At 33.6% G+C, this 25,151-nt stretch overlaps 5 protein-coding genes and 1 pseudogene across 7 annotated transcripts in view; 4 read left to right on the plus strand and 2 right to left on the minus strand.

Moving 5' to 3' along the window:
• Positions 1-25,151, plus strand: part of LOC128162487 (uncharacterized) — a 52,685-nt gene that overhangs the window by 14,853 nt on the left and 12,681 nt on the right. The window lies entirely within an intron of this gene.
• LOC128162496 (uncharacterized) lies at positions 1,416-2,883 on the minus strand (annotated as a pseudogene).
• LOC128162503 (uncharacterized) lies at positions 2,964-4,111 on the plus strand. Its single transcript, XM_052825737.1, has 2 exons — positions 2,964-3,223; positions 3,595-4,111. The coding sequence occupies exons 1-2, from the start codon at positions 3,060-3,062 to the stop codon at positions 3,983-3,985; spliced, it is 555 nt and encodes a 184-aa protein (XP_052681697.1). The 5' UTR covers positions 2,964-3,059; the 3' UTR covers positions 3,986-4,111.
• Positions 8,602-9,749, minus strand: LOC128162502 (uncharacterized). Its single transcript, XM_052825736.1, has 2 exons — positions 9,490-9,749; positions 8,602-9,118 (listed from the first exon to the last, which is right to left on the minus strand). Exons 1-2 carry the CDS (start codon positions 9,651-9,653, stop codon positions 8,728-8,730), a joined length of 555 nt encoding a protein of 184 aa, XP_052681696.1. The 5' UTR covers positions 9,654-9,749; the 3' UTR covers positions 8,602-8,727.
• On the plus strand, positions 9,830-11,297 carry LOC128162497 (uncharacterized). The gene is given in 2 exon segments (XM_052825730.1): positions 9,830-11,242; positions 11,245-11,297. Coding segments are annotated over 2 exon segments (1,287 nt in total). The 5' UTR covers positions 9,830-10,008.
• Positions 12,615-13,871, plus strand: LOC128162501 (uncharacterized). The gene is made up of 2 exons (XM_052825735.1): positions 12,615-12,901; positions 13,216-13,871. Exons 1-2 carry the CDS (start codon positions 12,833-12,835, stop codon positions 13,768-13,770), a joined length of 624 nt encoding a protein of 207 aa, XP_052681695.1. The 5' UTR covers positions 12,615-12,832; the 3' UTR covers positions 13,771-13,871.

Below are 25,151 nucleotides of genomic sequence, written 5' to 3' on the forward strand. Positions count from 1 at the left end.
TGGTCACAATTTTGGTCAATTTGTTTTTTCAATTCTAATGTTTTTAATGCTTCAGTAAGGCATTTTTTATTGGGAACCAAAATTTGACTGTCATTCATTGAGTTAGAAGCAAGTTACAGAGCTTACAATTTTTTTGCTATAAAGTAAACAAAGTAATTGTCAGAAGTAAAAATTCTAGTTTTAGACTTAAAATGAATGTGTTAAAAGTTTAAAAAATATTATTTATGGTTTAAAAAAAATAAAAAGATAAACAAATCAGCTTGAGAAAGATTTTTAACAGGCATATTGAACCTGTGTAAACAAAAACAGGGGACAAGCCTTGTTTACATGACAAAGAATTATAAGCCATGTATCTTGCTCATACTTACACCTGACTCTCAAATTTTAGATGATCATTGGAAATGCATTTCTAAAGCATTGTAAGTAATAAAAATAGAATTTGACAAAAATTGTGACCATGCCCCTTTAAGGTGGCTCACTACATTTGGAAATAGTTTATAAAATCAGCAGATAATAACTGCTGATAAATGATACATAACATGATGCATAAGAAGTATATAAGTCTTGAAACTTTAACACCTAGCTGAGCTCAAATTGACTTTTAAAAAAATATTTAACAGAACATATAAATTGTCTTTTTGTGACAATAGTGTAAATCTTGATGTAGTAAAGTAACTTTAAAAAGTTGAGGGTAGTCAAATGGGTTTGGAGGGTGATTCAGTTCAATGAAATGCATTCTAAATGCTTCTTTGCATGATTCAATTGTTACAGTTTTTTATTTACCTGATTCTCCATCCTCTGATAGACAAACTGCTTCTGTCTCGTTGTAAAAAGGCAACAGCTCCTCCGGCACAGAGTGTCTTTGAACTGCCTCCATCATTTCGATTTCCTGGTAATTAGGATGGTGCCTGGCATGAAACAATGGAGCAAAAACTGCTTTAGATGAGGCGATCCTATCTATATCTCCCACACGTAGGCCTGTCCTGAAATTCTGTAGGGCTTCTAGGTATGTCAAGGTCATGGTCCCTAAATAGATGTAGTTAGGATTTCTGGCCTCTGTCATCATGTACTTCAGAAATCCAGCTGGGGTAATTGCATTGTTCATCAGCATTGACTGCCGGACGTAGGGTACCATGAGTTCTTGAAGATTCCCTTCATGAGCTATTTGGAGGAGTGTCCAGGTTTTGTGGTGGTCGGAACACTTCTTGGCCGCACGTTGGGCGTTCTCGGATCGAAATCCCATGACTCTGGACAGCTCAGAGAAAAAAACATCCCAATTTAACTCAACAAAAGTCTTACACATGTTCATCTCGAAGTGCCCATTACCTGGACGTAGGATGACCCAGTCAAATTCAAGAAACTCTTCCTCCTCCAGATCTAGATGCAATATTGTATGATGTTTTCTAAAATCTTCTTTAGAGTTGAAGGAGTCGGAGGAGCCTGGACAGAGTTTACATCTGTATGTGTTCTTGATCACTTGTTGACAAAGTCCAAAAGGTAATCCATCGCAAACCACAAACAGCCACTCTCTGTCACCTTCTCTTGAGTACTGTCGGATCCCTGCTTGTAAACCTATCTGTCTGAGGATGGCTCTCGCGGAGTTGTAGGAGTTTGGATTCACAAAGCAAGGATCACTCAGTGACAGGACTGGAATTCTGTCTGGGTTTTGGCTGGCAATGGGTTTACTGTGTTGTTCTAGGTTCCCTTGGATAATGTATTGCCCACATCCAGTGTCGATGGCAGTCATTCGCACCTCTGACATCTTTCGGTCGACTGACATATGCTTCTTGGTTGTAAAAGTCCCAAAACCATCTGGATCTGCACTGGATAATTCAGCCTGCTTTAGATTGGTTTTGCATCTTTCATTGCCGCATATTCTTTTCGATCTGGCATTGATGTGTCCACAGTTACAGCACACTTTCGTTGTTTCTTCGATTCTTTGTCTCTCTACTTCAACGTCTACATTGTCTTCAAACATCCCGGTGTTCTCCGTCTGCTTCTGCTGTGATACTACAATCTGCAGGTTCTTGGCCAGGGTGCTGTAAAGCTGTTTGTAGTGCACATCTGATACTTCCTGGGGCATGTCTCTCACCCATCGTTTCAACTTTTCGGCATCAAGGTTCCAAAACTTTGGCTTCAGGTTTACCTGGCGTTGCAAGCTATAGGACGGGTATTCGATTTGGCAGATAGTTGTAACAACAGATGATTGAACTTTGTTGTTAACTTTAATCTTCCAAGAACGTCCTATTACTTGATTGTTGTCAAATATGGCAACACAGTCATTTTCTGGATAGGGAAGAGGTTCCATGGATTGGTTCGACAGCCAGTCCTTCACAGCATGGTAATGACCATATGGCCCACTATCCCCCAAAAGGTTAACAGCCTGCTTGCTATTCGTGGCGTTGTACATAAGCAAGTTTTCCATAAAGCACAGGGAGAGAATTGTGTTTGGATGAAGAAGGTGCACAAAGTATTCAGCAACTTTGGCTTTCTGGTATAAGTCGGGATCTCCCCTCTTCTTGCCACTTGTAAATCCCTCTAGTAGACAACACAAACTTGGATCGAATGATTTAAAGTATGTCTCTAAATCCAATTTCTTTAAGCCTTCTGCACTTTTGTGTTCTTGCTGCTTAGGTATAACTGTACTGCTGGCTAGTCTCTGTCCAACTTCAAACACTATCTTCTGGAACTCCTCTTCCCCCATGCCTGCTATGTCTGGTTCACTGCTAACTTCTTGGTCTCTGTTGTCAGGGATGTCCAGCAACCGCCTCCTTTTAGGTCTCTTTGGTGTCTCTGATGCGTAGTCATGTTCAAACAGAGGGGACGTTTCAGAATTAACAATCCTATTGGGATACAGAGAGTACAGCAGATCCAGGCAAAATTGACACACTAACACTTGAATGTTTCCCCGTGTACGAATCTTTTTCCTGTTTAAACTTTCAAACGCAGTTCTCTCGCTGACTTTAACTCGTTTCAAGGTGGAAATATCACTGTCACATCCATTGTACTGATTCACCCACTCTGCATGAAGCAAATTTCTACACTGTTTGTCCAACATAATGACATATTTGTCTGTCCTTATTTTGAACTCCTTTTGTTTTCACAGGCAAGATTTAGATGTCAGTAGAGGCTCCGCAAAAAGATGGTTGAGGAGGATACGTCAACTCCACAGGACAGAAGAGACATCATCAAAACCTTTGGTTTTCATTTCAACGGTGAATGGGTAAGGAAAGTTAATCTGTAAAGAAAAATCATTGTTAAACAAATCCCTGTTTAAATAGTGTATTCACAAATAAACATCTTAATCATTTTTAAAAATACTAAATATCATCTCTGTCTCCATATGTGTTGTATTTATTCCAAGTTAATCCTTTAGTTTTTGGTGTTTACCCCTTAATTAATGATCATGATTATAAGGACAACTATAAAAACATGGAACTAACTAATTGTAATGTTTCACAAACATATATTTGTCAATGTCTAATATGGTCACATAGACATATAGAGTACTCAACACTGTATCTGGTATATAACATTTTGTACATGATGACACTGGTATTACTAATTTAATAAGCAGTCATTGCTTAATTTTAGATATCATCAATTTCGTGCCACACCACCCACAGGAATCAACTTCCCCATGACAATTGAGCCAGAGACCAACAATCCCTATGACAGGTTTGCTTGTCTTGTTAAAGCCCCAGCCCAGGACCATCTTCAAGGAAGATACTTAGAATTCAGTGGCGTCACCTTTGGAAGAGTGCCTAAGAACATTTGCAATGTCATCAGTGTGGATAAGAGAAAACAGATTCTGTTGCGAGCAAGATGTGTCTTTCTAGGACATATGGTGCATGACGGCCAACAGAGAGGAGGGGGACCAAAACTGGTGTGCATGTACCTTCTGGAGTACAGGAACAATGTGAACATTCATGAAGTAGGAAATCACCTTAGAAGATATGTCAACGAGGACTTCATTTTTATGTGAATGTTTGTGTCTGAGCATTGAAAAGGAAATATTTAGACTTTGACTGAACAAATTCATCATATTCATTAAGTGAAATGGAATAATCTGCTTTGTATGTGTGTCAGTCAAACATATTTGTCAATATACAGACAAAGAAATTAAAGAAAAATTTTAGAATCTCATTTTTGTTCTTCTCATTATTTTAAAAATATTATTTAGGAATCTCATTTTTCTTCTCATTAATAAAAAAAAAATGTTAGGTACAGGTTTGTTTCCAGTACAACTTTTCTCACTATTGTAATATCATAATTTTACAGATATAATTTAAATCGACAGAATAATAAATTTCATTTCTTACCAAATTTTACATCCCAGTTCAGTTTGTTAAATTTTTATAATTTTAAATGCAATTGGACTTTAATTTGGTATTTTTTAAATTTTTCTTTAATTCAACAAATGACCAGTGGTTAATGCAATTAAAATTTAAAAATTGTTTATCAATTAAAGTATTATTATATTTTCATCTAAGATGTAGTTATTGAAACAAACAATAAAATATAATATTAATTATTAGTATTATAGTATTAATTAAAACAGTTCTCATATAAAATTCAACTGGCAACTAACTCATATATTAAAAATCTGTGCGAAATGAATGGTAACACTGCCCCCTTTCACTGTTTCACAATTATTGATAGAATATATCAGAAATATTTACTAGATATTTTTTATTACCAGTAAAAAAAAAATGAAGTACACATTTCAAATAATATATATTACCAACTGTTCTAAACAACTAAATGATGTTTAAAATTGAAATTTAGAAGAAAAAAGAATTAATTATCCTTTTTGGGCGTTTTATTTTTATTTTACTCACAATTTTTTAAAAGGGTATTTCCTAAAAAAAAAATAATCAATTTAATTTTCTTTTAGACCTTTCATTGCTTAATATTTTTTTTCTGTTTTTTTTTTTTTTTGGTTTTTTTTTTTTTGGGGGGGGGGGGATTTCTGTTATTTTTATATTTTCATATTAGAAACTAAGAATTGTTTGCTATCTATGAAAATATTGGTGAAGAAAAAAAATAAATAATCACAAAAAAAAAGAAATTTAAAGACCTTAATAATATCAAACAAATTTAATAATTTAATAAAAAGACTTTCTAAATGATATAAAAAAAAAATTAATTTATATTATTTTTCAAAAATTATTGCAAAAAAAAAATTGTTGTAAATTACCAAGTTTCATTCCAAAAAAAAAAAAATTAAAAATAATTCTATAAATTCAAAAAAATTATACTTAATACATAAAAATAAAAAAAAATGATATTGTAAGTTTTATTTAATTTTTTTTAATAATAAATAAATTAAAAAAAAATAAAAAAAAAAATAAAAAAAAAAAAATTAATAACAATAGAAATTGACAAAATTTTATTTAAAACAAAAAATGTATTATATGTATTATACATAATTTTTAAAAAAAAAATTATAAAAAATTAACATAACTATTATTTGCTTATAAAAAAAAAAATAGGCACATTATAAACTTTAAAAATCAGGTGCTTGTTCTGGAAGTGAGACCCCCCAAAAATCAGCTTTGTGTCAGTGTAATAACAACTCTTTAAAAAAAAAAACAAGGTCTTTAGACATGACCATAGACTAAAAAAATCAAATAATTAAATTTAAAAGTAAGGTAATCATACCATGCATCTTGGATGGAGAAAATTCGAACGGACAATAGATTTGTGATATTTACCCACAAGAAACTATTTAAAATGCAAACAAGTATCTCTGAACACACTGAGAGGGGTTTTAATTTTTCCTTTCACTGAGTAGAAGAATACCATAGTGATAATCATGATAAAATATGATCAAAATCAATACATGGGAAAGCAGAGATAATTCGCAAATTCTACCTTCATCAAGTCATGCATATTGATCTTCTAGAAACTATGGGGAGTTTATGCAAAGTTTATGCAAAGTCATATCAACATTTTGAAAGAAGTAAATGCCTTGTATTATGCCACTGGCGTTATTTTGTACATAATCATTGCAAATTTAGAAGAAATTTAACACAGTATGTACCGCGTGATCGTCACCCATATATCGTCGACTTTGAAGTCAAATAAATCGAAAATTGCCAAACCAACCTATATTTTTGCCAAATACGTTTCATGTAAACATATCTAAAGAATCATTCTAAAGTACTTACAGGTCTGCATACGCAATATTCGCTTTGCACGAGGATATTTTCCAGGAGCCTTGTTTTCCAGTGAAAAGACGAACGTTGAACCAATCTGCGCATGCGCCGAACTCCTTTTTCGGAGTTTTTTTTCATTTGAGCTACCAACTTCCGTTTACTCCGTTTTCGGAGTCCGCCCAGACTGGCTACAGAACAAAGCAGTTACCAGTCTGGGCGGACTCCGAAAACGGAGTAAACGGAAGTTGGTAGCTCAAATGAAAAAAAACTCCGAAAAAGGAGTTCGGCGCATGCGCAGATTGGTTCAACGTTCGTCTTTTCACTGGAAAACAAGGCTCCTGGAAAATATCCTCGTGCAAAGCGAATATTGCGTATGCAGACCTGTAAGTACTTTAGAATGATTCTTTAGATATGTTTACATGAAACGTATTTGGCAAAAATATAGGTTGGTTTGGCAATTTTCGATTTATTTGACTTCAAAGTCGACGATATATGGGTGACGATCACGCGGTACATACTGTGTTAAATTTCTTCTAAATTTGCAATGATTATGTACAAAATAACGCCAGTGGCATAATACAAGGCATTTACTTCTTTCAAAATGTTGATATGACTTTGCATAAACTTTGCATAAACTCCCCATAGTTTCTAGAAGATCAATATGCATGACTTGATGAAGGTAGAATTTGCGAATTATCTCTGCTTTCCCATGTATTGATTTTGATCATATTTTATCATGATTATCACTATGGTATTCTTCTACTCAGTGAAAGGAAAAATTAAAACCCCTCTCAGTGTGTTCAGAGATACTTGTTTGCATTTTAAATAGTTTCTTGTGGGTAAATATCACAAATCTATTGTCCGTTCGAATTTTCTCCATCCAAGATGCATGGTATGATTACCTTACTTTTAAATTTAATTATTTGATTTTTTTAGTCTATGGTCATGTCTAAAGACCTTGTTTTTTTTTTTAAAGAGTTGTTATTACACTGACACAAAGCTGATTTTTGGGGGGTCTCACTTCCAGAACAAGCACCTGATTTTTAAAGTTTATAATGTGCTTATTTTTTTTTTATAAGCAAATAATAGTTATGTTAATTTTTTATAATTTTTTTTTTAAAAATTATGTATAATACATATAATACATTTTTTGTTTTAAATAAAATTTTGTCAATTTCTATTGTTATTAATTTTTTTTTTTTTTATTTTTTTTTTTTATTTTTTTTTAATTTATTTATTATTAAAAAAAATTAAATAAAACTTACAATATCATTTTTTTTTATTTTTATGTATTAAGTATAATTTTTTTGAATTTATAGAATTATTTTTAATTTTTTTTTTTTGGAATGAAACTTGGTAATTTACAACAATTTTTTTTTTGCAATAATTTTTGAAAAATAATATAAATTAATTTTTTTTTTATATCATTTAGAAAGTCTTTTTATTAAATTATTAAATTTGTTTGATATTATTAAGGTCTTTAAATTTCTTTTTTTTTGTGATTATTTATTTTTTTTCTTCACCAATATTTTCATAGATAGCAAACAATTCTTAGTTTCTAATATGAAAATATAAAAATAACAGAAATCCCCCCCCCCCCAAAAAAAAAAACCAAAAAAAAAAAAACAGAAAAAAAATATTAAGCAATGAAAGGTCTAAAAGAAAATTAAATTGATTATTTTTTTTTTAGGAAATACCCTTTTAAAAAATTGTGAGTAAAATAAAAATAAAACGCCCAAAAAGGATAATTAATTCTTTTTTCTTCTAAATTTCAATTTTAAACATCATTTAGTTGTTTAGAACAGTTGGTAATATATATTATTTGAAATGTGTACTTCATTTTTTTTTTACTGGTAATAAAAAATATCTAGTAAATATTTCTGATATATTCTATCAATAATTGTGAAACAGTGAAAGGGGGCAGTGTTACCATTCATTTCGCACAGATTTTTAATATATGAGTTAGTTGCCAGTTGAATTTTATATGAGAACTGTTTTAATTAATACTATAATACTAATAATTAATATTATATTTTATTGTTTGTTTCAATAACTACATCTTAGATGAAAATATAATAATACTTTAATTGATAAACAATTTTTAAATTTTAATTGCATTAACCACTGGTCATTTGTTGAATTAAAGAAAAATTTAAAAAATACCAAATTAAAGTCCAATTGCATTTAAAATTATAAAAATTTAACAAACTGAACTGGGATGTAAAATTTGGTAAGAAATGAAATTTATTATTCTGTCGATTTAAATTATATCTGTAAAATTATGATATTACAATAGTGAGAAAAGTTGTACTGGAAACAAACCTGTACCTAACATTTTTTTTTATTAATGAGAAGAAAAATGAGATTCCTAAATAATATTTTTAAAATAATGAGAAGAACAAAAATGAGATTCTAAAATTTTTCTTTAATTTCTTTGTCTGTATATTGACAAATATGTTTGACTGACACACATACAAAGCAGATTATTCCATTTCACTTAATGAATATGATGAATTTGTTCAGTCAAAGTCTAAATATTTCCTTTTCAATGCTCAGACACAAACATTCACATAAAAATGAAGTCCTCGTTGACATATCTTCTAAGGTGATTTCCTACTTCATGAATGTTCACATTGTTCCTGTACTCCAGAAGGTACATGCACACCAGTTTTGGTCCCCCTCCTCTCTGTTGGCCGTCATGCACCATATGTCCTAGAAAGACACATCTTGCTCGCAACAGAATCTGTTTTCTCTTATCCACACTGATGACATTGCAAATGTTCTTAGGCACTCTTCCAAAGGTGACGCCACTGAATTCTAAGTATCTTCCTTGAAGATGGTCCTGGGCTGGGGCTTTAACAAGACAAGCAAACCTGTCATAGGGATTGTTGGTCTCTGGCTCAATTGTCATGGGGAAGTTGATTCCTGTGGGTGGTGTGGCACGAAATTGATGATATCTAAAATTAAGCAATGACTGCTTATTAAATTAGTAATACCAGTGTCATCATGTACAAAATGTTATATACCAGATACAGTGTTGAGTACTCTATATGTCTATGTGACCATATTAGACATTGACAAATATATGTTTGTGAAACATTACAATTAGTTAGTTCCATGTTTTTATAGTTGTCCTTATAATCATGATCATTAATTAAGGGGTAAACACCAAAAACTAAAGGATTAACTTGGAATAAATACAACACATATGGAGACAGAGATGATATTTAGTATTTTTAAAAATGATTAAGATGTTTATTTGTGAATACACTATTTAAACAGGGATTTGTTTAACAATGATTTTTCTTTACAGATTAACTTTCCTTACCCATTCACCGTTGAAATGAAAACCAAAGGTTTTGATGATGTCTCTTCTGTCCTGTGGAGTTGACGTATCCTCCTCAACCATCTTTTTGCGGAGCCTCTACTGACATCTAAATCTTGCCTGTGAAAACAAAAGGAGTTCAAAATAAGGACAGACAAATATGTCATTATGTTGGACAAACAGTGTAGAAATTTGCTTCATGCAGAGTGGGTGAATCAGTACAATGGATGTGACAGTGATATTTCCACCTTGAAACGAGTTAAAGTCAGCGAGAGAACTGCGTTTGAAAGTTTAAACAGGAAAAAGATTCGTACACGGGGAAACATTCAAGTGTTAGTGTGTCAATTTTGCCTGGATCTGCTGTACTCTCTGTATCCCAATAGGATTGTTAATTCTGAAACGTCCCCTCTGTTTGAACATGACTACGCATCAGAGACACCAAAGAGACCTAAAAGGAGGCGGTTGCTGGACATCCCTGACAACAGAGACCAAGAAGTTAGCAGTGAACCAGACATAGCAGGCATGGGGGAAGAGGAGTTCCAGAAGATAGTGTTTGAAGTTGGACAGAGACTAGCCAGCAGTACAGTTATACCTAAGCAGCAAGAACACAAAAGTGCAGAAGGCTTAAAGAAATTGGATTTAGAGACATACTTTAAATCATTCGATCCAAGTTTGTGTTGTCTACTAGAGGGATTTACAAGTGGCAAGAAGAGGGGAGATCCCGACTTATACCAGAAAGCCAAAGTTGCTGAATACTTTGTGCACCTTCTTCATCCAAACACAATTCTCTCCCTGTGCTTTATGGAAAACTTGCTTATGTACAACGCCACGAATAGCAAGCAGGCTGTTAACCTTTTGGGGGATAGTGGGCCATATGGTCATTACCATGCTGTGAAGGACTGGCTGTCGAACCAATCCATGGAACCTCTTCCCTATCCAGAAAATGACTGTGTTGCCATATTTGACAACAATCAAGTAATAGGACGTTCTTGGAAGATTAAAGTTAACAACAAAGTTCAATCATCTGTTGTTACAACTATCTGCCAAATCGAATACCCGTCCTATAGCTTGCAACGCCAGGTAAACCTGAAGCCAAAGTTTTGGAACCTTGATGCCGAAAAGTTGAAACGATGGGTGAGAGACATGCCCCAGGAAGTATCAGATGTGCACTACAAACAGCTTTACAGCACCCTGGCCAAGAACCTGCAGATTGTAGTATCACAGCAGAAGCAGACGGAGAACACCGGGATGTTTGAAGACAATGTAGACGTTGAAGTAGAGAGACAAAGAATCGAAGAAACAACGAAAGTGTGCTGTAACTGTGGACACATCAATGCCAGATCGAAAAGAATATGCGGCAATGAAAGATGCAAAACCAATCTAAAGCAGGCTGAATTATCCAGTGCAGATCCAGATGGTTTTGGGACTTTTACAACCAAGAAGCATATGTCAGTCGACCGAAAGATGTCAGAGGTGCGAATGACTGCCATCGACACTGGATGTGGGCAATACATTATCCAAGGGAACCTAGAACAACACAGTAAACCCATTGCCAGCCAAAACCCAGACAGAATTCCAGTCCTGTCACTGAGTGATCCTTGCTTTGTGAATCCAAACTCCTACAACTCCGCGAGAGCCATCCTCAGACAGATAGGTTTACAAGCAGGGATCCGACAGTACTCAAGAGAAGGTGACAGAGAGTGGCTGTTTGTGGTTTGCGATGGATTACCTTTTGGACTTTGTCAACAAGTGATCAAGAACACATACAGATGTAAACTCTGTCCAGGCTCCTCCGACTCCTTCAACTCTAAAGAAGATTTTAGAAAACATCATACAATATTGCATCTAGATCTGGAGGAGGAAGAGTTTCTTGAATTTGACTGGGTCATCCTACGTCCAGGTAATGGGCACTTCGAGATGAACATGTGTAAGACTTTTGTTGAGTTAAATTGGGATGTTTTTTTCTCTGAGCTGTCCAGAGTCATGGGATTTCGATCCGAGAACGCCCAACGTGCGGCCAAGAAGTGTTCCGACCACCACAAAACCTGGACACTCCTCCAAATAGCTCATGAAGGGAATCTTCAAGAACTCATGGTACCCTACGTCCGGCAGTCAATGCTGATGAACAATGCAATTACCCCAGCTGGATTTCTGAAGTACATGATGACAGAGGCCAGAAATCCTAACTACATCTATTTAGGGACCATGACCTTGACATACCTAGAAGCCCTACAGAATTTCAGGACAGGCCTACGTGTGGGAGATATAGATAGGATCGCCTCATCTAAAGCAGTTTTTGCTCCATTGTTTCATGCCAGGCACCATCCTAATTACCAGGAAATCGAAATGATGGAGGCAGTTCAAAGACACTCTGTGCCGGAGGAGCTGTTGCCTTTTTACAACGAGACAGAAGCAGTTTGTCTATCAGAGGATGGAGAATCAGGTAAATAAAAAACTGTAACAATTGAATCATGCAAAGAAGCATTTAGAATGCATTTCATTGAACTGAATCACCCTCCAAACCCATTTGACTACCCTCAACTTTTTAAAGTTACTTTACTACATCAAGATTTACACTATTGTCACAAAAAGACAATTTATATGTTCTGTTAAATATTTTTTTAAAAGTCAATTTGAGCTCAGCTAGGTGTTAAAGTTTCAAGACTTATATACTTCTTATGCATCATGTTATGTATCATTTATCAGCAGTTATTATCTGCTGATTTTATAAACTATTTCCAAATGTAGTGAGCCACCTTAAAGGGGCATGGTCACAATTTTTGTCAAATTCTATTTTTATTACTTACAATGCTTTAGAAATGCATTTCCAATGATCATCTAAAATTTGAGAGTCAGGTGTAAGTATGAGCAAGATACATGGCTTATAATTCTTTGTCATGTAAACAAGGCTTGTCCCCTGTTTTTGTTTACACAGGTTCAATATGCCTGTTAAAAATCTTTCTCAAGCTGATTTGTTTATCTTTTTATTTTTTTTAAACCATAAATAATATTTTTTAAACTTTTAACACATTCATTTTAAGTCTAAAACTAGAATTTTTACTTCTGACAATGACTTTGTTTACTTTATAGCAAAAAAATTGTAAGCTCTGTAACTTGCTTATAACTCAATGAATGACAGTCAAATTTTGGTTCCCAATAAAAAATGCCTTACTGAAGCATTAAAAACATTAGAATTGAAAAAACAAATTGACCAAAATTGTGACCATGCCCCTTTAATGTAGACATTTGTGGTGTTAAACAGTCTAAATATATATATTACAACAATTTTACAGGAGAGGGCTTGGATTTCAAAGCTGAGGTTGTAAATAAAGATGTGCAGTCCTGGATGCCAAGAGGTGTGCCATCAGGAGAGGATTGGTTACGTGTGACCAGAAATTTAGAACATCTTAAAGAAGTAAGTATTGATCATGTTGGAGCTTTCAATAAGGCCGGCAAGAAGCACTGTTTCACCAGAAGTACTGGTCACGGAACTGGCCAATTGACAATTATATTTGAAAAGAATTCTTCATGTTCAGATGATTAATTGAACATTAACTCAAAATTATTGAAGGCAGTGTATTTGTAATAATAGTAATCAAAGACCTAAATAAAACTCTATGCCTGAAAAATTTATGTATGTAATAATTTGTTGTATTTATTTAGTTTAATTCTTCTAAAGTGTTTATGGTTTATTCAATAGCAGTTTACATTATATTCTCACTGTTTCAGATCCGTAACAAAGCAAGACAGATGATGAGCACCCCAGCAAATACCAGAACCATGAGTCAACAATCTACTGGTGCAAGATCAAAGCCTGATTTGAGTGCACAGGTTTTGGCTTGGCGTGCCCAATTACGGTCAAAGAAGTACTTAAAGGACCCCTGCAAAGAAGATGTGTGTCACGTTTCCCTTACTTCAGAAGAGCTTGACCCATCCCTGTTGGAAATTACGGTCCGTGCAGAAAACTTGCGCAAGAAATATTTCGACAAGACTTTCGTAGACTCACAGAATGATGATTTACCACAAGAACCTGTGTATGTGACTAAGAAGGAGCGAACAGAGAAATGTTTAATTTCGAACAGAACCAAGAGCGAAATATGTGACATCACTTCAAACATGTTGGCTACCATTGTGAATGTGGATGTGAAAGACTCTCTTACGTCGGAGTTTAGAAAGATGATGCCATTGTGTAAAGTGAAAAAGAGTGATTTGTTAAAATTCCATGACATTGTGTTGGATGTTTGTGCACAACAGGATGAACTTTTCTTACATGAGGATTTGTAATTCTGTGGATTTGTTTTAAGGATTATGTTCCTTATTGTCTGTGCAACTTAAATTCTTCAAAATTGATTTTATCATTTTTGTTTACTTTTATCATGTTTATGTGTTGCTGGTTTTTTTTTTTAAATCAAGAGTATTTTTTTTTATACATGTTGTCGTTGACCTTTTTTTTCTTCTCATTTTCGTTTTATGATTACTTATTTACTCATATTTGTCAGGTTGAAACAAAGTGACAGAATTTTAAGTGATGTTAAACTATTAGTTTATTGCAACATTTCATATCACATTGATTTATTTATGATAACTTACGTCAATAAATAACTTTCTTAAGATTCACTGAATGTCACTTTTAAAAGGACTTTTGTGAGTGTCAATAATAAATAGTCAAAAAATGTTCAATCCTGAAATAAACGTCACTGTTAAGTGTTGCCATGGTTTTTAGTTTGATATTCACGTCCACTGAATTGTTAACAGTCCAGCTTACAGTCAAAGCACAACCACTTTTCACTTTTTCGCATGTGTCCAGGTCTCAGGTGCTTGGGGATGCAGGTTTTGTGCATCCAGGATGCACATGGCCCATCACAACCAATCCACAACCGTCTGGAATTGTCTTCCTTGTAAAACTTTTCACAGTACACACACCTGGCCATGTTGTCATCTTCTTCCAGCTCACGGTTTTCTTGATCTGCAAGAGTGAGGTTGACATCATCAGTAAGAGAAGACACAGCACTGTATGAATGTTCCAAAGATTTGGTAATGCTGTCCTTTTTCGGTGTTGTAGCTTGTTCCTGGGTCAAGGTGGTCTTGCCCCTGGGTGGTGGCGTTGCTTTCTCGGTGCTGAACTCGTTTTCCACACTTGTTGTCGATAAGTTTGGCAGTTCCTCATCAGCATGGGCTAGAATGTCCCTAGCAAATTGTTCATCAGTGGCCTGTGAAAGTTTACCAAGAATTTCACTTATGTCAGCCTCTCCAGTCGAATCTGTTTCCTGGTCTCCTATGGTGACAGATGCTGTGTTCCCAGTTGCCGAGCTGGTCTCCTCGTAAAATATAGGAAGGGACTTCAACTGTCCTGGCAGGATAGCATTTACCTTAACATTTGTCTCTTTCCTGACTTTAAGTGGTGAAGGCTTGGGTGGCATCTCTCCGTTGAATGGTGGGACCTCTTTCAGAGCATTCGTTTCTTTTGAAGGATGACACCTTTTTTCGTTGCGTGTAGGCTGAATCCCCGTTGTCGTGAATTCGTAATAAATGTCATCAGTAGCATATATCTTTGATTTCTTGCACTCGTTGTCCACAATTTTCAGAAACACTGAACAGCCGGTTAGGGAGGCAAACTCATGGCACTTGTTGATAAGGGTGTCCTTGCGCTTGTTTTTCGCTGTGTACCTTTGTTTTTTGTTTTCTATGTAATGTTTCTGGTTCCTAGAATATAACGATAGATGTGATGTTATTGTAATGTTTTGTAATATTTTTGTTGTCTGTCAACAATTTAAAATTCAAGGTGATGTCAACAGTGTGTGAATTCAGCATGTTTAGTAATTGATATAGTCAAGAGTTTCTTTCTTTTTGTTGCCATGTTTTCATTGTTTTATTTATCATGCTAATGGCCATAATTTTCAATTAGAGTTTTTATTTTAATTATTGATTAAAAATGGGGAAAATGCTTGTATCTGGGGATAGGTTAATCTTATTTTTTTCAATTCGTATAACTTTGTGTTAACTGTCATTTGTGTAAACTGTCATTTAAATGACATTTATGATGAATTATGAGAAATCTCAGAGTTTTCTGCAGCTCTTGGCCATTATCATGTTTGATATATATAATTATATATACATTAGGCCTATATCTTATCGATTGTTACTAAGATAGATGTGATATAATATCATGTTAAAATCTGATATGAAGGGAATTCTGGAGTTTATTTATTGTTATTGATTATAATATGATCTTTGCTATCAACCGATGTTCAGCTATTTTGTTTTCAAATTACTGCAATTTGAAAAAATAAATCTAATTTAAAATTCTTGTTTGTATGCATTATTTCAGAAAGTAGATCCTTATAATGACATGACATATCATGTCATGATGAACAGGTTAATTATTTGGAAAATCCAAAATTAGATGGGGATACAAGAGGAAACTTGCCTATCGTATCAAGTTATTAAATTCACATTCAGTTATTACCAGTCTGATGGTGTTTGATGTAGTCATATTAATGGTATTTATGAAAAGGGATGCAAAGGGTTGAATATATTAAGATTAATTTCTCAAGCATAGAATTGATAGAGAAACACTGGATGAAATATATATGGTTTCTATCAGACCTAATAATAAATTTTGGTGATGTTGTGTGGGGCAACTGTAACAAGGAAACTCTATATTGCTTGAAAAGGTACAAACAGAGGCAACCAGAATAATAACAGGGTTGAGAGCTAACTCTTCGAAAAGTATCTTATATATTGAACTTGGCTGGGAAACCCTACAGTCTCAAGGGATTTCCAATTGATAAATCAATAAAATATGTTTAAATGTTTCACTTTCATTATTATCTAGCAATACACATTAAAGTTAAATTAAATGATTTAAATTGTTCAATATCCCTTCATTACACCTTTTTACCTATATTGCAAGATTATGAATTTTTTCTTTATAAAATGTACTGGTATATGTTGAAATTGACTTATCTACAAAAAGAATTGATGGAGTATACATGTTTTAAACAAAATGATGCTTAAAGTAATTGTTTATAATAAAAAATCAAATACAATTTAAAAACCTTTACACCATTACCTCTTAAAAGGTCTTATATCTTATATTAAATATAATTATTGTAATGATAAAGGTTTTTTAAATAGTCAAATTACTGTAGTTACTGTATTTAATTGATATGTTTTTGTTGTGTTTTTTTTTTGGTCATGGTCATAGAAATTTAAGAGTGTATAATTACAAATGCACAAAATTATTGAGCAGGCAATCAATATAATTGGGAAATGTAATCAAAACAGTTTAAGTTCAAAGGATGTTGTTTATACAGCAACTTTGTCAAACTTAGTCAACCAAACACAATCAAGTGAATGATAATAACCACATAGACACCACAGCTAGGGCGCCATAGCCCCCTATCACATGCTACAAACAGATGAACAGAAGCCAATTGACACTGTCACCTCGGGGGGAGGTTTGGTGGAAGGGGTGGGGAGAGCGACAGAGGGTGCTCCAGGTATACCCATAATACACACTAGTTACAACCCCTTGACACAAGGTTTCAAAGATTTCATACAAATGATTAAAAAAAACAGCATATTTGGTCAAAAAGATATCATAAATTAAAAATATATATATAATTTCAATATTAAGAGTAAAACATTTACTGTATTCATAAACCTAATTAATAAACTTTCTGAGAATACTGCAGTATAGGATTACAGACCGACAAATTTTAAACGCTTACTTGTAACACATCAGAAAGTTTATTGTAAAAGACTATTTGCCATTTATTTTACCCAAAACACAACTTAAATAAATTTGATTATTTATATCGTGTGTTCAGTTAGGCATTTTCATAAGAATTTTTTTTAAATGTCATCTTTCAAATAAAAAAAAATAAAACTCATTATCCGTTCAAAAGCATTTTCCTCCTATCTCACCACCAATGCACCACAATCGTATTTATTTTTTTATAAATACTAAATCGCTGAATACTGATGAAACTAAAATTACGAAAACTTGCTTGCGGTACTTTTTAAAAATTAAAAAATCCAAAGATGTGATATATATTTATTTTAGATTTTCAAGTACATGTACTAATAAATCCATCCATTAGTAAAAATATCTCATTAAAGATATATAAAAAAACTAACAATGCAATTTTATTCCATTTCTTAGACGAATACACTAATTAAAAGTTACCATGCATTTATACATCTTTATACATCTTGTCCCTTTCAAACTACTTTTGAATAAACCATGAAAACCTTAATTAAAACTCACCTGACAGATGCCATGATGTTGGATTTTCTTTCTCTTTCTTTTTTTCAAACCTCTCAAGTCGAATGATCGGGCGATTATAATCATATCAATTAACTTCTAATGAATTTAATTGACTTTACTTGACTGACGTCAGAATCAAGGACGACAACTCTTGTTATTTACATTGGAAACAAAATGGCGGTCAATGCTACGGGACGTAACTCTTACAGGAAGTTCATTGTTACGGGAGATAACTCTTACCGGAAGTTAAATGACACGGGAGGTAACTCTTACCGGAACTTGACTGTTAAAAAGGAAGTTGAGAAAATCGCAATGCATGACGGTGCCAAATACTCCGTTTTCGGAGTTTACTCCTTTTTCGGAGTCCGCCCAGACTGGTTACATGTATAATGATGTATCACTTTATTAACAGTGTGCAAACTTAACATATAAACTTATAAAATGTTACTTTATAAAGACACCACAAACTACGGAAAATCAGAAATTTAGAGGATGTAGATAAATCATGTATGTCCTCTTTCCTGTAAAATCTACTTTCGTTTTGGGAGGGTCGGGACAAATCGCCAAATTTAAGGTATTCTCTCATAGCCTGCCGGAGATTGGGAAGGCCAAACATGTCGATAGGACTATGGCCCCATAGTTATTAATTTTGATAGGCCATTTTCATAACGAAAGAGCCATTTATTTATTCAGTAAATTGAAATTATCAAGGACCAACCTAGAGCAAAACAACTTCTAAAAAATTTAAAAACTTTAACCAATTGTTTAAATTTCATTTATTTGATGTGTTTATACATTTTATCTATGCAATGTTCTGTAATGGTGTTTGCTAAATGATACATGTAAATAAGTCAGTCTCTGTACTTCTGTCAAACCGGGACGGTGTAAAAGTAGTCCGGGACATATGTCCCAGACATAGTCCTGCGATGTTCCAATTTCGTATTTCGCGTATAACTTTTTTTCCAGTTATTTTTTTCAAAACCCATCAATAAGATATCAAAAAGCATCTTTATTTTAGTCGATTGTATTATTTCTGCTACATATAAAACACTAATAAGTTTGAAATCGCCAATTTTCCTTCGCCAAAAGTGTAAATGTAGTCCCGAGAAATCGACAATGTTTTTCGATTTCCGGTTTTTGTTTTGCCTTTGTTTTTACATTAAATAAACATAATTCAAACCCTTTGACCCAATTATTAATGTGCGTAGAGAATCTTTCAAATTTTGAAGATAAGTGTAGGGAAACATTTTTTATTATTATTTAAACATTAATTTTGGAAGTTATTAACTAATTACAAGTTGCAACTGATTGCAGTATCAAAACTTAAATTTATTAATAAACATCGGTTGTAATTTTCAATGCAAAGTGTGGTTGCATCACCCATATCTATAACCCCCAACGATATGCATGATAAGACAGTCGCATTTTGATCATCACAACAGGGATTAATTGAGGCTGTAAAACGTCTTTTCAATTAGATAATCATCATTTTACTGCATTTGGGGTTAGTTTACATTATTAAGTACTCAGAATACTGGGCAACATCAACTTCTCTTTCGGAGGAAATACTACTTTAAGACCACGCATCAATGAGTAGAAACGTTTTATTGGTTGTTTATTTCTGTTTTACCAAAAACAACCAATGAAATTTGATGTTTTAAAACGAATGTATTTAAAAAAAGATTAGGTAAGTCGTACATCGTAAGTTTCCAGCGGACATCGTTAAAATTTTATTACCGATGAGAAATTTGAATGCGCACTTCGGCGCTTAGAGTAATTGATTTAATGTGCCATTTTTCTCTTTTAAAATTGTGACCATGGTGCGTGGCGCAGGTCCTTCCCAATCACTGGCCTTGCATCCACTTCTCTTTGCAAGCCCTCATATTTTGATTCTAGAAAACGTGTAATTGTCGGAACCGAAGATGATCTATGCTTCGACCAATGTTTTGACTCAAGTTTCCCTGAATTTTCGTAACAGACCAGTCCAGGATGTATATACTAACGGGATAGGCAACTTCTACATGTACATTCGCTATGTTTACTTCTTACACTATCACACGAGCTTTGACAAGTTTTTAAAACTCTGTTTAATCCCACTAAAAAAGAACTTAGGACAAAGTCATAAATAAATTTATTCTCATGGAATGATCTTTGATTAACAAAATGTATATATTAAAACCATTTACAAACAACTACTAGTATATATTTTAGTGTAATTATATTTTACAGCCAGAATAATGAAATATTGGTTAGTTTAGAATTAATTAGCATTCAAAAATTTGGTCATAAGTTCTTTTGTAGAACGCAACCCAGGACGTATATACTAACAAGATAGTCAAGTTCAACTTCTACATTCGCCATGTTTACTTCCCAAACAATCACACGAGCCTTGACAAGTTTTTAGCTCACCTGAGCTGAAAGCTCAAGTGAACTTTTCTGATCACATTTTGTCGGTCGTCTGTCTGTCCGTAAACTTTTCACATTTTCAACATCTTTTCACATTTTCAACATCTTCTTGAAAACTACTGGGCCAATTTCAAACAAAGGTGGCACAAATTATCCTTAGGCAAAGGAGAGACTTTGTGAAAATTAACCCTTAGGCTGCTGCATTAATTTTCGCCAAGATGGCCGCCACTGCTGAATTAATTAATCACAATTAATAGTAATTGACCATCAAGTTTTAAGATAATATATCTCAGCAACTATTAATGCTACAGTTACCAAAGTTATATTTAAATGCAAGAGAAAATGTTGAAGATTTCAATGCAATGCTCATTTTCCTCATTTAACTTGTATTGATCAATCTAGGTACGTTCAAATGTGAAAATCAATTAAAATCAATGCCTTTTATTGTTGCATTCTTCAATTGTCATAATTTAGAGCCCAAATGACTGTAAAAGTTCCTTAGTATATCAATAAGACATACATTGTGAGATTCATGTTTATTCATATCATTTTTGAACATCAGGTAAACAATTAATAGGTCAAAATAACTGAAAAATAAAGAAATACATCAAACACTTTATCAATGTTTTTTAATGTTGGTCTGATTCACATTCTCGGACTGCACACGTCTCTCGGTAAAGATGTTGATCAATTAAACAAAAATTTCCATAAACATATCATTAAAAAATAATTTAGAAACGATAAAGGTTCGTAATCCTCCATTTTAGCGTTTAATTTTTCCTCTCTGGTGAATGGGATATTCCATGGCGGTGGATCAACACGCGACTAGCCTACCTCGAGATCGGCATCAAATTCTTGGTCATTTCTTGGCACAAAGTCCATCAAAGACACATAAATCAATAATTCAACATCTCCTAAGTTATGTACAGCAGGATTAATTCCATCAAAAGTTTTACGTCTTTGCTATCACGGTGAAAACAGTTCAAACTTTTGTCTCGTCGCTTCATTCTACGTTCGCCATTTTGGCTACAAATTCAAAACATTTCTCGGAAGTTTACCGCTCTATAGCCTTTATTTTAAACTCGGGAATACTCTAGAAACCTTCCGAAAACATATATTGACCAATCATATTTCATTCCTAACAATAGCCATCGTGTTTTTGTTCAAAGCGAGGCTTGGGGAAACCTTAGATAACTCTCTCTCGGAAAAACGACAATAGTCGCGCGTAGCAGTGGCGGACCTCAAATTTTGGCGCGACAGTAGTCCAGCGTAGCAGCCTAAGGGTTAAGGGTCACACCCTTTTTCAAGGGGAGATAATTTAAAATTAATGAAGATTTTTGAGAAATTTTCAAAAATTTTCTTCTCAAGAACAATTAAGCCAGAAAAGCTGAAACTTGTGTGGAAGCATCCTCAGGTTGTGTAAATTCAAAGTTGTGAAAATCATGACCCCCGGGGGTAGGGTGGGGCCACAATGGGGGGTCAAAGTTTAACATAGGAATATATAGAGTATATCTTTAAAAATCTTCTTCTCAGAAACTAATCAGCCAGGAAACTATTCAGCCGGGAAAGCTGAAACTTGTGTGGAAGCATCCTCAGGTAGTGTATATTCAAAGTTGTGAAAAACATGACCCCTACGGGTAGGGTTGGGCGACAATGGAGGGTCGAATTTTTACATAGGAATTTGTAGAGTAAATCTTAAAAAATCTTCTTCTCGGAAACTGATCAGCCAGGAAAGCTGAAACTTGTGTGGAAGGATCCTCTGGTAGTGTAGATTCCAAGTTGTGAAAATGATGACCCCTGGTGGAGGGTGGGGTCACAATGGAGGGTCAAAGTTTAACATAGGAATATATAGAGTAAATCTTAAAAAATCTTCTTCTCAGAAACTAATCAGCCAGGAAAGCTGGAACTTGTGGGAAAGCATACTCAGGTAGTGTAGATTCAAAGTTGTGAAAATCATGACCCCTGGGGGTAGGGTGGGGCCACAATGGGGGGGGGTCAAAGTTTAACAAAGGAATATATAGGGTAAATCTTTAAAAATCCTCTCAGAAACTAATCAGCCAGATGATTCTTTATGATTGTTTAGACTTTGGCCCCAGGACTATTCTTCGGCGTCAGAAGAAGGTTCAGAGTTTGATGTAGGTTTATATCCCATATATAAACAATTGTTAAGGATCTTTTTGAGAACTGCAATACTCAGCATGTGATATGACTATAAAATCATCCTGTTAGAAAAGGGACTAATGTTTATAAACATAAGAATATCCAGGGGGGAAAATGGATTTTATTTTTACATGATCTACATGTATTATTGTACATTGTCTAGATAGTTTGTATTATGACTCCATCATCCCTGCGAATGTGTTCGGAATGTTTCCTTTATCGTAGCTAAGTATGTAATAAATCCAGAGATGCTCGAATGAAAGTTCACGAGACTTCACCGAGATTTGTTCAGTTCCTGTGAAATTTTGAGCGGAAGTGTAAGTGTTTGGATAATATTCTCAAAATACGTAAGTTCTGGTCATTTTTCATATCATATCCTACTTTGATTTAGGTATGTTAAAACATGAAAATCTGTTAAGATATGTGTTTTATTTCATCCTCTAGAGGTTATTTAAACTAAACGATAATATTTAGAACAGAGTTATCGTTCGTGTTCAACCACTCTACACGTGGTTGAAAGTATAAACATTGGTTGCCTAATAAAATCATAGCCATGTTTGATGCTTTTGGCGTGCAATACCATGCTTTTTAAAAAAAAGAATGGGTGTTTGGTTTGCATAAAAACTTAGTATATCGAGCTATGTTCAAGGAATATTCTGCATAAAATATTATAGTCTGTTTTACAATTGATGCTATTACTAGGTCAGGCGCGGATCAAACATTAATCCTAAAAGGGGAACCGTTACTTAGCATGTTAATTGTTGCAATAGCAGAGAAAAATTATAATTTCTATTTACATATTTATTTCTAGAACTCGTTTTATCCTCTAATTAATGAAGATAAAGTTTAAAATCAATAAATGCCTAGATTTTACATTTGACTATAAGTACCTATAAATTCTAAGAAATAGACTATCATCATGAGGCACAATTTTTACTGCGAAACTAAAAGGGTCAAATAAAACCACGTGGTCTAAATTTAAATGACAATAACATTCGCAGGGGTGTCCGTGAAGCTGATTTGATCATATCTATTGTTCCTCAGGTGAGCGATGTGGCCCATGGGCCTCTTGTTAAAATTTGATTAATACCAGACAGAGTAAAACTCGTCATTTTTTATTAGATTTTTTATTTCCTCTAAAACGTGTTAAAAGGGATAGCTTTTTCATACATTTAATTTTTTAATCATAAGTGCATCTAGTGAATTAATTTAACGAGGCCGAGTACAGAACGAGAACGCACGCTTTCGCGCAGCGTTTCATTTGTATTGTGACGTCATCTTTTTGCCTTGTTGACGCCATGGTGTGATAGTTTCAACTGCAGATATTCAGCGAAATTTGTTGAAAATAGCTCGTTTGATGCATAAAATTGATATTATATTGTGGATTAAACATAAATGTTTCGAAGTATAAGCTATATTTGGGCTCGGGTCGAAAACGTGAAAAAGGTTCAGCAAGCCTAGCCCTCTGTCACGTTTTCTTAACCCGCCGAAATATAGCTTAATTCATATATTTTAAGACAGTAACCATTTATTTTATATTAATGACCCTTAATATGTGATGGTATATATTTATTTATTACCTAAATATGTCTGAATGTTTTAATAATACTATAAAGATCATCATTTCCGCCTTTATCAAATAAAAAATAGCCATTATCTGACAAACTGGGAAATTGGGCATACAAAAAATAACTTTGATAAGACTAGTGGAACACACCAGGAGGTAAAAGGGTTTTTTTATTTGACCATTTGATGCCTTTTAGCAATAACTTAAATATGTAGAACAGAAAAAGAAATCCCTAGGGCAGAAGTTTAAAAAATATGTAAAAAATATGCAAAATTGATACTTTTCAAGCAAAACTCCATAGGATCCTATGTTAAAAATTAACAAACTTTGAGATGACCCCTTAAACAAATGGTGAGGTAAATGTCTTATTTTGTTATCTTAAAATAATAACTATATCAGTAGAAATTCATGTAAAAAGTTTCATTCAAAAATATAGGGCAGAACAAATTAGACCCGGCCTCGTTAAATATAAGAAAATTAACATATATTTTTACATAATCTCGGAAATGGGGCAAAAAAAGGTCTGGGGGTTTTGAGAACCCTGTCATTATTATGATCAGATCAGGGTTATAAAGTACAAATAACGATTTTAGAATAATTTCAAGGTGATTTTTTACTAGGTTTAAATCCCAATTATATCGATATATCAGGTATCATCATAGAAATATAATGTTAAAAATGACATACAAAATCAAGTACCGCGTGATTTCGGCAAGACTTGTGAGAGTTGCCTATCCCGTTAATATATACGTCCCTTAAACAGACGTATTATTTCTACATTTAAAACATTAATGCATACATATATATATCATGAATAAATCAACACTAACCCACTGTCAAATCATTTTCTCAACTTCTACATTCTGGCTTTAAATTATGAAATAGCTCGCTATAGGTGGTTTAAAAATTAAAGTAGAAAATTTATAGTTAAAAAAAACTGGAAAAATATTGTTTTGATTGTAGACTTGAGACTAAAGGTATTTTTCATATAACTTAAGGAGGTATAAAGAATGGCTTTACAGTTTAAGAAAAATTAGCAAAATACAAACAAGTAATTGTGTCATATAAAACAAACAAAAAAACTTAATTTTAATCTTTCTAGCATGTTATATTAATCAATATTTGTTTAAATGTTGAAAAACAGATGTATAGCATAATGTGTCACCTAAAGAGATGGTTTAAAAGGGAAGAAATACCACTTTGTAATATTGTGTCTCACTACTCCAGTATTTGTTTGCACATTGTAAGATTAAGTTGATT

This window comes from Crassostrea angulata, chromosome 9, assembly GCF_025612915.1.
Source record: "Crassostrea angulata isolate pt1a10 chromosome 9, ASM2561291v2, whole genome shotgun sequence".
In the NCBI taxonomy this organism is placed as follows: Eukaryota; Metazoa; Mollusca; class Bivalvia; order Ostreida; family Ostreidae; genus Magallana; species Magallana angulata.